The 14,927-nt window shown below is 35.7% G+C and overlaps 1 protein-coding gene across 1 annotated transcript in view; it reads left to right on the top strand.

The window, feature by feature from the left end:
- ANO3 (anoctamin 3) overlaps positions 1-14,927 on the top strand; it is a 235,083-nt gene that overhangs the window by 123,530 nt on the left and 96,626 nt on the right. Inside the window, exons 6-8 of the mRNA XM_075187478.1 lie at positions 3,403-3,503; positions 5,828-5,872; positions 11,801-11,932. Of these exons, the coding sequence (XP_075043579.1) occupies positions 3,403-3,503; positions 5,828-5,872; positions 11,801-11,932 (278 nt within the window). The remainder of the gene's footprint in view (positions 1-3,402; positions 3,504-5,827; positions 5,873-11,800; positions 11,933-14,927) is intronic.

Genomic DNA, 14,927 nt, shown 5'->3' on the forward strand with positions numbered 1-14,927 from the left:
TTCAGGTTCTATGTAATTTATCTGTTGACAGACAATGCTCAGAGAGCATTGCCAACTCTGTAATGAAGGAAGATGCTCATGGCCTGTTCTTTTATGTACAAAATTATTTGTGCCTTAAAGAGACATATACAGCTGTCCAGCTATTATGCTCTTTAGAACTTGGCCACATAAGTGTAAAATGCCCTTATCGGGGTTGTGGATGAATGAATAACTGACTCCTTCCCCAATCCAACTAAGCCACAACTTGAGGAAGCAGTCATCTATCCACACAACGTCTAGGTATTCTCAAGATCGAATATGTTAAGGCTTACAGGAGTAACTTCTAACCAAACAGATATTCAGGCATTCCTATTACAAATCTCATTGATTAATTGGATCATTCTCAGGCAAACCAATTATACAAACAGCTATGTAGTGCAAATTTGCCATTGTTACTGTATGTGTGGCCATTATCCAATCAAACACCACATGTGCAAGTCCAACACAGAGGTCGGTATATACATTCATGGGCAGAATTGGCAGTAAAATGTAGTAAAGTTGAGTAAAATTATGCAAAGCCATTGACTAGCGGAAATAGTTGGATATAAAATATTCAGAGAATACAGTAAATTAATACATTTGGAGAAATTGTCATCTGGCCTAAATTGGAATGGCCGATACAAGTCTCCCATTTTACTTGGCATGGACTAAATGTACATAAGGAATCATATAGTCCGGCCTGCCAGTTTAAATAGGCTTCATTTTGACATTTTGAGTAGGCCCTGAGACCTTTAAATATACCTGAACCTGCATATATCTGGATGCCATTCTTGGTGCAGGCTGCCAGAAGCCCTGATAGATCTCCAGCTTCATGTGCCACATTATAAGCTCTGTGTGCACTGAGCTATTCCCTGTTTGCTAGGAAAATGTTATTGTTAGTCTGCGAACACAATAGAGCTGGCTGTCTTCCAGATGCTAGTAGTAAAAAAAAAACAGTTGAATTTTATTTGTGTGATTACTCTGCTGAACAGTTGTCTTATAAAATATTAGTTGTATGTGGTAAGAGGAAAAAGCCTTAGTGGGTATGATCGGTTGTCACGGCTCTTGTCACCACTGCAGATGATGTGTTCCATTAGTTTCAACTACACATTATTAAGAGTGCTCTCTAAACAATTAATGACTTGGCTGTCATCCGTAAAGGTCAACCCTCATATGTACAGTACAGAAACTCACAATAAGCCTCTTCAGACTTGTAGTGTTGGCAAAGAGCTGCTAGTAATTTTAGTTGGCTTATCTCATGTACACTTAACATTTCTTTTTAATAAGCCAAATATTTTATCAGGATTTTCCTAAATTAGAACATCAACCAGAGGCTCTCCAACACTACCGGCAACTCACACAATTGTAATCCACATATTGGCTAGCATATTCTTGGCAGAGGATTGTGTGAGCTGGAGTTCTATAGCTATAGGTTGTCTGGCTCTCATCTAAAACTATCGCAATTTAGGAATAATCCCAGGTAACTGGAATTTTCCTAGTTAAGAAATATTAGCTATTATGTTTATTTTTTTAAGCTAGAGAACAACTAGTGACAAGCAAATGGCCATGTCGATATTACTTATTCTTCCATTGACTTTTTATTGAACATTGGAGATTTCTTGTAGAGTAAGTCTCAATTGTAAAGTGTTGTGTGTTAGGCTAACAAACACATGAATGCCTTCCATATTTTGCAGTATACAATACAGCTATGGCATTAATTAATCAAAATCTCTGTGACCGAGGGCAGGGTTTCCCAAATCCAGTGTTCAGGGAGTCCTAACAGTGCAGGTTTTCCAGGTCACAAGTGAATAATTGGTACCACCTGTGGATCTTTTATAATATGTCTGATAGTAATGAATGCTTCAGCAAGGAAATATGGAAAACATGCACTGTTAGGGCTCCCAGAAGACCGGATTTGGGAAACTCCGACTAATAAGAGTTTTTACTAATGTGGAGCAGTTTTCCTGACACAATACTAAATACATTTAAAACTCACTTTTGGGCTTACCCATAATGTCCCTAGCTCTACCCTCTTCATTAAATAGTTTAGCACTGCTCCTCACAGTGACTGTAGAATGAGACACTTGGTGTTCATTTCTGTGTGTATGATATTACCAGTGAGCAACTATTTCCGTTTAAATTCATATATAAATTTTGCACAAACTGATATAAACTTTAGAGGGTGGGGACCTCGCTCTGTAATCCCACCAGTACCCATTAATGGCAGCAAACTTTCCCCATTTAGCAAGCACAGATTTCTCCAAACCCCCATTTTTTACTATATGAAATCTAGGTCCCGTGGAGTTAATCAGCCTCATCTTGACTGTTGCATCATACATTAGACCCAGGAATGACACAAAGTAGTAGAAATAAAAGACTAGCTACGATAGGATAAATTTTCTCCAGAAAAGAGAGAATTGGAGACCCTCAAAAAAAATGAAGACAGTTTTTGATCACACTTTCTAAGATGCAAAAATCTTTTGACTTTAGAAGTAAAATATTGGTGCGAATGCACAACTTTGCACAAATATATAGAGAACAATATCATCCCCAGAGGTAACAAATAACAGAATAGCAAAGAATCCCACATTCATTTCATAGACTAAAGGCTTTTTGTAGTAATGGAACCCCACACTAGACACTTGCTCGTTCTCACTAATGAAACTAATTATTGAGAGTAGAGAAACGTCTCTATGTAACATAGATGATAAATTGAAATTGATTCAAGAGATGCTCAAACCCATCAAGCACCTCGAAGATTTTCAAATTCTAGAGAAATTAATCTTTAGTAAAATCAAAGGAATTTAGGAAGAAAAGAAAAGAAAAATTCTAAGAAATCTTAAAGATTTTGAATAAGTATATCATAACATCAAAGATAAAAAGTATATAGACCAAGCTATACACAAACACAAACCGACGACAATCTGGCAAATCTCTAAATGCAAAAGATTAGCAAATACAAATCCAGACAAGGACAACCCCCTTGATCAAAAAAGCACCAAAGTATAATGGGAAGAATAGAATCTATAAACCATTAGAACCCAGGATTCTAGGTCACCAATCAAACATATTCCTAAAAAATAGAAGCTATAGTGAGGTTGCAAAAAGAAGACTACCATAGATTGTAAGCTTGCGAGCAGGGACCTCTTACCTCTTTGTCTGTGTTATCCGGTATCGTTTTATTACTGTTTGTTCCCAATTGTAAAGCGCAACGGAATCTGCTGGCGCTACATAAATAAATGATGATGATGTCTTGAGAGATGCTTGAAGAGGACGATTGTTGCACTGAATGCTTTTATTCAGCTGATTGGATGTATTTAATATGCATTTCAAAATAAAAACATGCTCATATCCAACTAACATTTATATTTCTGCTTATTATAGAATTCTATAACGAACAACGACATTATGTTTGTTAAAGTCCACTGTCCCTGGGATACATTGTGTAAATACGCCGAGAGGATGAACATCAGAATGCCTTTTAGGTATACTTGATTTGGGTCTTTTTTTGTAATTTTCTTTAACTGCTGTTGGTTTAAATTGAATTCTCTGCCCTTTGTGGCTCCACACAGCAGTGTGTGAGTCACTCTGGGGAAGATATGTTATTTTATCCTAGAGACAGTTTATTGTTAGCGCTATTTTTGTCTTTTGGTTACTGTGTTTTTTGACATTTACTGTGCACTTCCTTATGTGAATGAATAAATAATAACTGCTTTCTATGAATTGGATCATTGCCACCTGCGTTTCGGGAGAAGTGTTGAAAGATTTAGAGCTAAAAAGTTCCACTAGAGGTTAGCTTGTGTCATTAAATTAATTCACTTTAGCTTTTTAACCAGTTAGATATAGAGGCAGTGTTATTAGTAGAGCATCTAAAATAGAACAAAAAATTAGGGCTCCTACTTGTCCTGTTTTTTCCAGGACATTCCGTTTTTTTCTCACCTGACCTCACAATGCTTATTTATTCATAATTCTGTCTTGTGAATTGCCCAAATTAACAAGATAAGTTTAAATTGGTTCTTAGGACCGTTTTAAATTATTTGGGATATAAAACAGAAGTATGGGGAGGATTTAAAGGCTTTAGTAAGCTTCCACTCAAAAGAGTGTCCTGTTTTTTTCATTTAAAAATTGTGGGCATCCTAAAAAAAACGTTTGAGCTCCACTACTGTTTATTTGGCCTGTCATTTTCAAAGGTATTACAGCTAGGTTCAGGGTTTCATTTAGGGCTTGGGGGTAGGGTTAGGTTTTCATTGCACTTTTGGATTTTGTTAGTAATTTTTGGATTGCTTGGATGGAGGATAGGAATACAGATTAGACCAAGGTTAGTTTAGTCTTTTTAAATCCTAGTGATATCCTATTCCAGTGTCATGGATGCCATCATTCACGTGGCACAACAGTTTGGAATCACTTCCGACGTGACCAGGGTCTGTTAATGCAGTCGGAAGATGACCACACACGAGACGATAGTGATCTTCTGTGATCATCTCCTGACCGCAACATGCCGCATTGCAGTGTGGTATGACTGTTACCTCTAAATGGATTTCCAAGTGTAAATATTTGGCAACACAACAAAAAATTAGAACTGTATATGTATAACAAGCTACAGTGCCTGTAAAGTTTTTCTGTCTGTTCCCTCTTCTCATATATCTATTAACATTTACTGTGTTGAAAAGTCATCTACACGATTCAATTACTGAGCCATGGAAAGAATGGTGCACATGCGCCCCCTGCTGTTTCAGCGGGGACAGCACAATTTTACTAGCTACATCATTTGTGCTAACTGAAAAAGATCTACTTGTTTTAGCCCAGCAGAAGCCCTATCACCCATTATCTCTATTTAGAAAGCAAGAAGCAACATAATAATTTTGCTGATAAAGAAAATTTACTTATTTTCGTTTGTTTTTTCCCCCATGTTTACCTGTGCTCTGTGTGTGACGTTATTTTTGTGCTCTCTTTGGTTACCTGTGTCCTGTATTTTCTGCAGCGAAGGAAATTACTTTAAAAATAGATGCTTTTGCTGATTAAAATGTTAGTATTTCTGCTAGTGAAATATTGTAAAATTATTCATTATACCTTTCTATAATGTGTTATTTTTAGTCACCTCAAACAAACATAGTAAGTTATATTATTTAAAAAAAATCTAGAACAATTGGTTTAATAGTCAAACTGGACCCATTTAATTAATGATGTTTATTTATTGCAACTGTTGTTTTCGCCTTTTTCTTTAAATAACCTTCTGAATGTTTTTTTTAAGATTTTATTTGTTTTTTTTTAATCCTCCAACCTTTCAGTTCCCTCTGTTTTCCATCTAATTTCCTCATGTAACGGGCTTATCGGCAAACTTAGCCGAAGTTAGTATCATTTTAAAGGTCAATGACTAGTATACCCCTTCATGACCAGTTTTACAATAATTTCAACAATTTGAGGGAAGGAATTTACAAAGACAGCAGAGGTTTGGAGGAGAGAGCTGTTTAGGCTTAAAAAAGTTTACTTAAATGCCTTAAAAAATCTGTAATAAAGACCAATTATGAAAAAATTGTATTTACCAGTACTTTTGAATCTTTAAAGGGTAAATTTATCAAGCTGTAGTTTTGAAAAAGTAGAGATGTTGCCTATAGCAACCAATCAGGTTCTAGCTATCATTTTGTAGACTGTACTAAATAAATAACTAGAATCTGATTGGTTGCTATAGGCAACATCTCCACTTTTTCAACCCGCAGCTTGATAAATTGACATCACTTAACACAGAAGGAAAGCATATTGGTTATATCTGTTCATGTGACGCTGTAGCTGATTTGTACTGTTCTTACAGGAAAAAATGTTATTACACTGACTGGAGGAGCAAAACCATGGGCAGGTCGGTGGGTGATGCAGTTTTTATTTTGCCAAGTACCCATCCTGCAAAACCAATCAAACCCCATATAAGCAGTTGTAAATTTATACTAAAATAGCTGCAGTAGATTGGTCACTGTGCTGAAATGGAGAGATTCTATAATTTCTCTTTCAACAATAAAGGGAGGCTCATGCAATTTCATAGTTTAAATATACGCTGTAACGAAGAGTGAAGTACAGTATGGCGTAAAATGAAAATGTATACACTGTTTGTAGTACTAAGTAAAGGGGAACTATAGCCATGAAAACAATATTTATTTCATTTCCAAATCCACTCCAACTTGAAGTTTTGTAAATGTACGTCATCACCGGTGGTAATCGTTTTCACGGTTAGCACTAATCTGACATCGACAAGCCCTACAAAGAAAATCCCAATTTCTGAAAAACTGATTAGAAAATAAACAGATTTACTTTGAAGCCGACGCTGGAGATCTCCAATTGGATTACAATGCTGCCAGCAAGTTATTCTGATTGGAGAAGTGTTCGGAACTGCAGTTTGATGTCATCGTGAAGTCTGTCAATAGAAATTTAAAGCGGCAATGTCGGGTTAAGGTTAAACACTTAACCTTAGGGGTCCCCACATTGCCACTTTAAATTTCAATTGACAAACATCTTGGTGATGTCAAGCTGCAGTGCCGAACACTTCTCCAATCGATATAACTTGAAGTCAGTATTGTGATCCAATCAGAGATCTCCAGAGTCGGCTTCAAGGTAAGTCTGTTTATTTTCCAATCGGTTTTGCAGAAATTCTGATTTTATTTGTAGGGCTTGTCAATGCCATATTTTTCCTCATCGGTCAAACGTACCCAATCCCGCCATCACCTCCATACATTGTAGGCAGCCATTTAATGGGAGGGTGTGAAGCAATTTCCATGGTAATGCTGGTACCATTGAGACATTAGGCACAACATACCTATGTGCTATCATTAGTGCCTAGTGAATTGCGTTAGCATTTTCAGGAATATTGGTTCACCCCCACAACATGGCTAACTCTTGTGATGGCAACAGGAGGTACAATTTAAATGCACAACATTGTCTTATGCACACTCATTAAAGAGCAGGATGCTGCTTGTCAAACTGTGCACACAGCAGTAGGAAACTGATAATAGCACGAGACACATTGCTTTATGCTTCACCCAAGGCACATCAAAAGAAGTCTATGTGAACGGACCATCAAAATGTGCATAGGCTTTGTTGAAAAAACAAAAACAAAACAACTATAACAATTATATTGCTTTATAAGGAGCTGCAACCTATTTTGGTACAATAATGTACAGTTTGAACTTCTTTGCTTGCTAGACTAGTTCCTTACTGTTTGGTAATCATTTTATTCATTTAATTTAATAATTTCTACCTGACTTAATTCTGTCATATATATATATATATATATACATGAACTTATCTTTAGTTGTCAGTCATGCATTCACACATCCATAGTTATTCACCGATTTGGAAACAATTTAGGCAGCATCTGCAGTAACGCCAGTGTGCGTTTCGCCGTGTGGCTTTGTCAAGGCTTAAATTACTGCTGCAAGTCATCCAGATTTTTAAATCCCATCCATCCAATCCAGGATCTACACGTAGTCTCCACTCTGACCAATAACGGGTCAATTCTGTGATGTTCTCCAGCTTTTGTTTGTTAGTGTTAACACAAACTAATAATCGTTATCATTATTTCAACCACTAGTCGTATCTCTGTAGCGCTGATATCCAAATGTTAGAATTCCCTGATTGTCTGTATTATGTTAGACTCCATCAAATTTTTGAGGGTTTGATCAGTATATTCATGTTATGCCTAAGTCAGATTCTTCAGATGCTTTTGCTATAGTTCCCCTTTATATGAATGTTATGGCGAAAAAAATTATCAAATAAGTCTGCAATATACATATTCCTCTTTGCTAAGTTCCATATTGTTCACTGCTGGAGTAGAGTTTTCATTTACTCAGGTTGAAGAGCATGTAGTGTATCCTGACCTCTCTTCTCTTACCTCTATTTCTAGAAATGTGAGTTGAGTAGTAACAAACCTCCAAGCTACTCAGTCTGGACTAAGTGGTTTATACTAAGCAGTCCATAATCTAGACTCTTTAATTATTGTCAAGTTTATTTTATAGGCAAACAATTACAATGTATAAATTCACAACTGCTTTTAGCCTTTACCCAGTTCCGCTTGTGCCTGCTTACCTTAGCAAATCCTAGAATGCAAACTCGAGCTTGTAAATTGCATTAATCAAATCTTCCCAAAAGTCTGGATCATGACAACCATACCTATAAGCTTTGTTTATAATTCACATATCTTTGTGGAAATTGATAATAATGAATTTAACAGGGTGTGTCTGCCGCATATGATTGTAATGCTTTACAGTATTAAGATTGAAATGGCATACAAAGTACTTATAACTGGTACCGTTCAATGATAAGTGCTTGGTAAACACTACTATTTAATAAGATATCACTGCTTGTAGTTAATGCCACATTCTTATTTAATCCTTCCAGAGTTTTTTTATTCACCCCATCTACCTCCAACCACCTATTTAGGTCCTCGATGTGGTACGCACCCACAATAATCTGAATTTAACAACTAGCGTCTTGTGTTTAACAGCAGACAGAGGAGAGGAGTTGACACCACCTGTGGATTGAGTTTGTCTTAGGCATTCACTCCACACAGCTATGCTGTGTGGAGTGAATGTGACCTGCAGTATTTAGATTGGCCATTGCTTCTGACCAATCAGGTGCTTCATTCACCACACATCCCAAGCCCAGACATTTTGAGTCCCATTCCACTCCTCTCCATTGGGCTGTCAGCTACTTTCCTTCCTAGCTGTGAAACGTTGTGCTCCAAAGTACAGCACATGGTGGACGTTTATTGTTGTCAAAAAAACACATTTATTTGCTGGCTCTATAATACAATATTATTCCCCTGGAAAAATGTTATGTATACAGATGGAGAAGTCTCTAGTGCGCCACTTATTTATTTTGATGGAAAGGGGGTGCTGATGGTCTCTCTAATTGCTGCTAATTTGTGAGCCAGGTGAACAATGCGCCAAGTTAGAACATGTTTCATCTTCATGATCATGGTCTAAGGTACACATGGCTTTCCTTGAAACATACCTATTAGCTTCCACTGAAAATGTATCTCTACAAAGAGTTTCAGTATCCTGCACCTAAACTGATCAAACTTAAAGAGAAGAGCTATTTTGTCTAGTAAGGCTCATAATTCCACCAGTCTAACTGGTGGGATCTCTAAGAATGTCGATGTGCTGTCAAGCTATGGGAAGCTGGGCTGTGGCATCACTAGAGGAGGAGAATCACTTTTCAGCGCAGCCAAAATATATGTAATTTTTTTATGATCAGTGCACTTTAACATAATAAAGAATTGGTTTGATCTTTTAATGGACATAATCCACTATGGAAAAGTAAATAAATGGTACATATCCTAAAGACCAATGGACAAATTCAAAATCCACATGTGTTTATCATCTCTTATTAAACACATGAAAAATGCATTAAAACAGCACATACAAGAGTCATTGGTGTAGTTGGCATATTCTTAAATGTTAGCGCTGAAGATTTTATAATTAGGATTTTTGCAAATTTGTATGTGATTTTGTCTTGTATCTGAAGAATGCTGTTAGGGAAAAGAATGTAACTTCACTTAGACATATCTTCTACCTGTATCACTAATAACTAAATCCATCAGCATTTTATGCAAACAAGGTGGATAAACAGATTCAGAAATAAGTATAGTTTTCCTGAATGAAAGATGGCTTTTACCACTGCACATGCTGTGACAGAACTGAAAAGCTGATAACACATTTCTTTCAGCTGTCTTAAAATTCTATGGCTCTCTAGGGTATTAAATTTCCACCATGCCCTACCATCCACCTCCTTTTTTAAGACACATTTTTTTTTTATTTGGAGTGAAGTTTGAAGATGTAGTAAATCTTTACTAAAAGCTGGTCAATACTGACTTAAATGAGGTTTTTCTATGTCATCCAATGGTTGTTGGGTGAATACAGATAAATAATTCTAAGTTAATTAAAATCCCCAATACCCTTTTGTCAGCTGTCAATTTGAATATCATGGTACATGTGTTGTCATTAGAAGAGAGATGGCCAAAGTCAAAACTCCATCAGTCTTATTAATCACAAAAAGTTGTATGATCACATAAGAGCATTTTCATCAAAACTGTGAGAGTCAGGGGGCACAGAGGGAGTCAACTGACGCTTTGCATATCTGGAGTGATTTTTCTGTCCAAGACAATGACATTTAGATGCCCACTTAAGAGGACACCCACTGGAAATTAATGTAATTGTATTGGACAAAGTTGTGTTGAGGGGCACAATTTTGTGATGTCAATATGGTGTGTCAATTCCTCATAGGGTGTTGTTGAAGCAGGAAGTCATGGTCCATACATGCTGCTAGGAAGTTAAACAAACAAAGGTAAGTACACATCATTTAAATTATTTCATTTGAATTTAGATATTAGCGATATTGTGGTTCATGCATTCAGTCTTGAAAAATCATTCCAGAAGTGCAAAACAGCTGTTGACTTACTCTACAAGCCCTGACCTTCACTTCTTTGGTTAACAATGTTAATAAGTGTAAGTGATAGAACTTTCTGGTGTCTTTAGTAATGATAATATTATCTTCTGTGAAAGTCTTTTAACATACACATTGTTCTCTGGCCATCTTTCTCTTCCAGTGACTGTTTTTGAAACTTTTTAAGTACAGATTGCCAAGAACTTGTTTCCAATCTATAATTAATAGTATCTTAGTCCATTATTGAAAATCCTGGGGGTGATTTCAGAAGCTGGAACTAAACACTGTGCTGGAACTATAATAGTTTTCAACATATTTTAGTGGTAGATACGCTGGAATTCCTGCTCTTATATTGGAAAGATTGAGTGTCATGGCAGTTGAAGTTATGATGAGGTCCACAAAATGCACTGGAAGGTGCTCACCACTAAGTGGATATCTGGTACAATGTGTAATGTTTTGTCTGCTAAATCTGACTTTAACTTCGCTATAAATTTTAAGTTTTAATAAAACAAAACAACAACATCTGGCTTGTAATCTGCTTATAGAACATTAACTTAATCATGGCCACAATCCAGCTTAATTGAACCATTTAACATCATCATCATCTATAAAGCTCAACTGTACTCAGTTTAAACATTAACATAAACAGATCATCAAGTAATTTTAAATTAGACTAACATAAAGAGGATATCCACACATGTTTGGCTTTACTTCCATATCCCCCATCTCAAATGATTTGCAAACATTATTCATACAATTTCCATTGTGGTTTTTTTTCTGGTTTAAAGTAACAGTTACATTTATCAGATTCTTTTCAGCAATTCATAAAAAAAATAAAAATTACAGTAGTTGCAGCCTCATGAAAAGTTTTTAATTGTAGTGAATTAGTATAGGAGCGTGTGCGAGAGCTCAGACTACTATCTATTCAAACTGACTTGATACATGTTGGCTGAACTTTCCAACACACAAATAAATCAGTTAGAACATTAATTATTGTGTAATTTTCCTATTGGAAGGAAGCAGAAAAGTTAGCAATTATTTGCAAATCATTTAAGTGACTATTGGGGGATATGATTTAAACAAAAATGTGGAGTTTGTTTTAATATGTTTACAATCTATGATTTTATGTAACATTTAAAAGTGAAACCGGATTTCTAATTTGTGTCTACCAGCTGCTTTGGCCAGTGATGGAAAATCCTTGTGAAGCGTATTTGATTTCGGAAACAAAAGACATAATATATCATCCCCTACAGTAGCATGCATAGAGTATATGAGACCTAAAAGTTTTTGGAATTTCTGGGCAAGGTCAAGCCTGATAAAGTAGATTACTATAAAGCATTTCTTTCTTCTTTAGTTTGCAGAGGAACATGAGACAGCTTAAAAGCTGGCTGCCTAGAAACCCAATGAAGCTTGACAAAGAAGCCCTTCCAGATCTAGAAGAGACAGATTGTTATACAGCTCCATTCAGCCGGGCTCGCATGCACCAGTAAGTACATATCAGCAAACTCAGTGTGTTAAATCATTCATCAAAAACTGCTTACTCACATTGGATTGGATCAAGCTAAAGTACTCAGGACCTGTCCTGGTAATATTGTCAATTAAAGGGATCAGTGGTGCAGGTAAGTTAACAAAAAGTTTCCCTAATAAAGTGCTTGCAGGGAAACGGGTACCCTTAGTAAGTAAGGGATCATAACCTGTCATGTTATAAGGCATCCTGCAAGATATACTTGTTTAGTTGTAATAGAGAATAGTCCTGGAGTTCTTTGCAGATTTTTTTTAAATAACACAATAATTGTACTCATGTATGACAATCTACCTCTCTAGATCTCTCTTTTCATCCTAAATATTTCCAATGGAGAATATTGTGTGTGTATATATATATATATATATATATATATATATATATATATATATATATATATATGTATATGTATATATGTTCAAGGCTTCCTGAATCCGGTCTTATCTTAACTTGAGAGAACTAGACTGTTAGAATTAGTCTATTTGAGGGTACATTTATGGGTATTTACTAATTGTGTAAATGTAGATATGGACACAATATTGAAATAACCACAAAAGTTATATAGTTATATCCTGTGAAACCTATGCAAAACAGAATATATATACAGGCCTGATAATATAAACACCTCTTTTAGAGAAACCCAGTGTATAAATGTATTAAGCAGCGAATTCTGAACATTGGCGACTTGCAGAATCCGCTCCTTAATACATTTACCCCAGGTCTTGAATGGGCTTCAGCTGGCACGCCCTTGACACGCCCTTACTGTACACTCCCTACGTTCATTCACTCCTTCCTCTACCGTTAAGCCATAGACGGTTGTAAGTGTCATTTGCGTTCATTTGCATGCAGTTGCGTTTTTTAGCCTATCTCCTTGCACAGAGCTATATCACACACAATATGACCCTAATTGTTCACCACAGATTAAAAAAATGCATAAATAAAGTCTAATGAAGGTGCTTTCTAATGCCTGTCGTTAATGGTATTCTAATTAACCTAAAAACCCTTTTATATTGGTTAAAAAAAAAACTTGATGAGTTAAACCCATGTATTTGCTTGCAGAGTTTGATACATGCAGATCACACAACACCCACATAAATCTGTTCTCTGTTCCTCACAGTGCATTTAGCAGTGTGTTGGCATTAGGTATTTATATCCAAGCACAGATTTTACACTTGTCTTGTTATGAAACATAATACGTTTGGCACAAACGCCCGCACATGTCTTCCTTAATGACAGAACAGCCACTTGCTAGAAATGTACTGTAAAATTGAGCGATTCCCTGTGAGTTAAAGAAATGCAAGTTTAAAAAGAGAAAAAAAATTAATTACAGGCATGTTAATGTATTGCAATGTATTAAAATTGACTTCAATTAGTTTTACAATGCAATGCTTGCTGATTGGAAATCTCTAAGATTAATTTAACAGTATTTAACACTGATAACAAATACAATTATACTAATGGATATTGAAAAAGCTTTGTTCTATTTTATTTTTTTTATTTTTTATTCAATACCATATACTACTTTGAACAGGGAAATGTGTTTATTGATCCAAATCGGGACTGGGTGATTGGGACAAACTTTCAAAGATATAGTACAGTGACATAAAAAAAATTGCTCTGAATTCAATTTATTGTTCAACAGATATATTTACATTCAGCAAAAGCAAGAGAATTCAATGTATTTTACAACATGCAAAAAAATTATTTGTTTTTGTGTTTTGTAACATTTTTTAAAATGTATATTTTATGTAAGTACAAGGTGACTATTTTTTTCTAGATTTAGTTACTCATTTACTTATTCAGACTTTGGTTTGGTCCCTTATATCCTTTATCCAACACATGTAACTCATTTCTGTGCACCCTATGCACCATATAAGATGTGTACAACTGTGTCGACCTACGTCCAGACGCTTCACTGTTGGGCGTGCCTAATGTACTCAAATATCAGAGCAATAGAACATTAATAGGGTCCATTGTTTTGCGTTAGACTCTGAGCGGCTCTTTAAAATTTCCTTGATTGAACAACATATGACTACATCTGTGTCCAATGTGGCCACACACATAGGTGGTTAATTGATCAGATCTTTTTCTACCTGCGGAGACTGGGATCGAAACTAGGATCAAATGGGGAACAATTAATGCCGTTGGACAGTGACTCACTGGTGGATCCAGAGCAATGTCTGAAAAATTTAGTTTAAAATTATCAAACTCCAAGACAAAATTGAAAGCTTTAGAGATACTTAGGGCTAGATTACTAAGAATCAAGTTTGATGGCAGTTTAAATACATCGCCGGCGGTTTAGTGGTCCAAACCGCTGCATTTACTATAGGGTGGTTTGAGACTGTGATTTAAAATGGATGGCGATGTGTGGCAGATTGAAAAGCTAAACCGCCGGTGGTCTTGTCCAAAATGACGGCGGTTTGGTTAAAACCGCCATCAAAACCGCCATCTAAAAGACAGGACAGAACCGTTTTAATACCTGTTTCTGAATGGCTTGATAGCTCTAATATGCTGTTTGAACTATTTTGCCATTCAGAACATAAGATAATAAGCACCATTGACATTTAAATTATTTGGGCAATAATTAATTATTAAGGGACAAAATTTATTTAATATTAACTTATGTGGGGAAATTTTGTTTTCATTATGTTAAGGGGACAAAATTATTTCATTATTACTGTATATTATTTGGGCACTATTTAATGCCAAATTGTGCAACATAAATAATTATATCCAACATTAACAATCAGTTAATATTATTATATATTCACTTTTCTCCCGTAATATAATGCTATAATAGTGTCCTCTTAAAAAATATTTTAAAAAAATTCCCCCATAAGTTAATATTAAATTAATTCTGTCCCTCAATCAATAAATAATGATTCCCCAAATAATTTAAATGTCAGTGGTACTTTCTCTTATGTTCTGAATGGCAAAATAGCTCAAACAGCATGCAGTT

This window comes from Mixophyes fleayi, chromosome 10, assembly GCF_038048845.1.
Source record: "Mixophyes fleayi isolate aMixFle1 chromosome 10, aMixFle1.hap1, whole genome shotgun sequence".
Lineage (NCBI taxonomy): Eukaryota > Metazoa > Chordata > Amphibia > Anura > Limnodynastidae > Mixophyes > Mixophyes fleayi.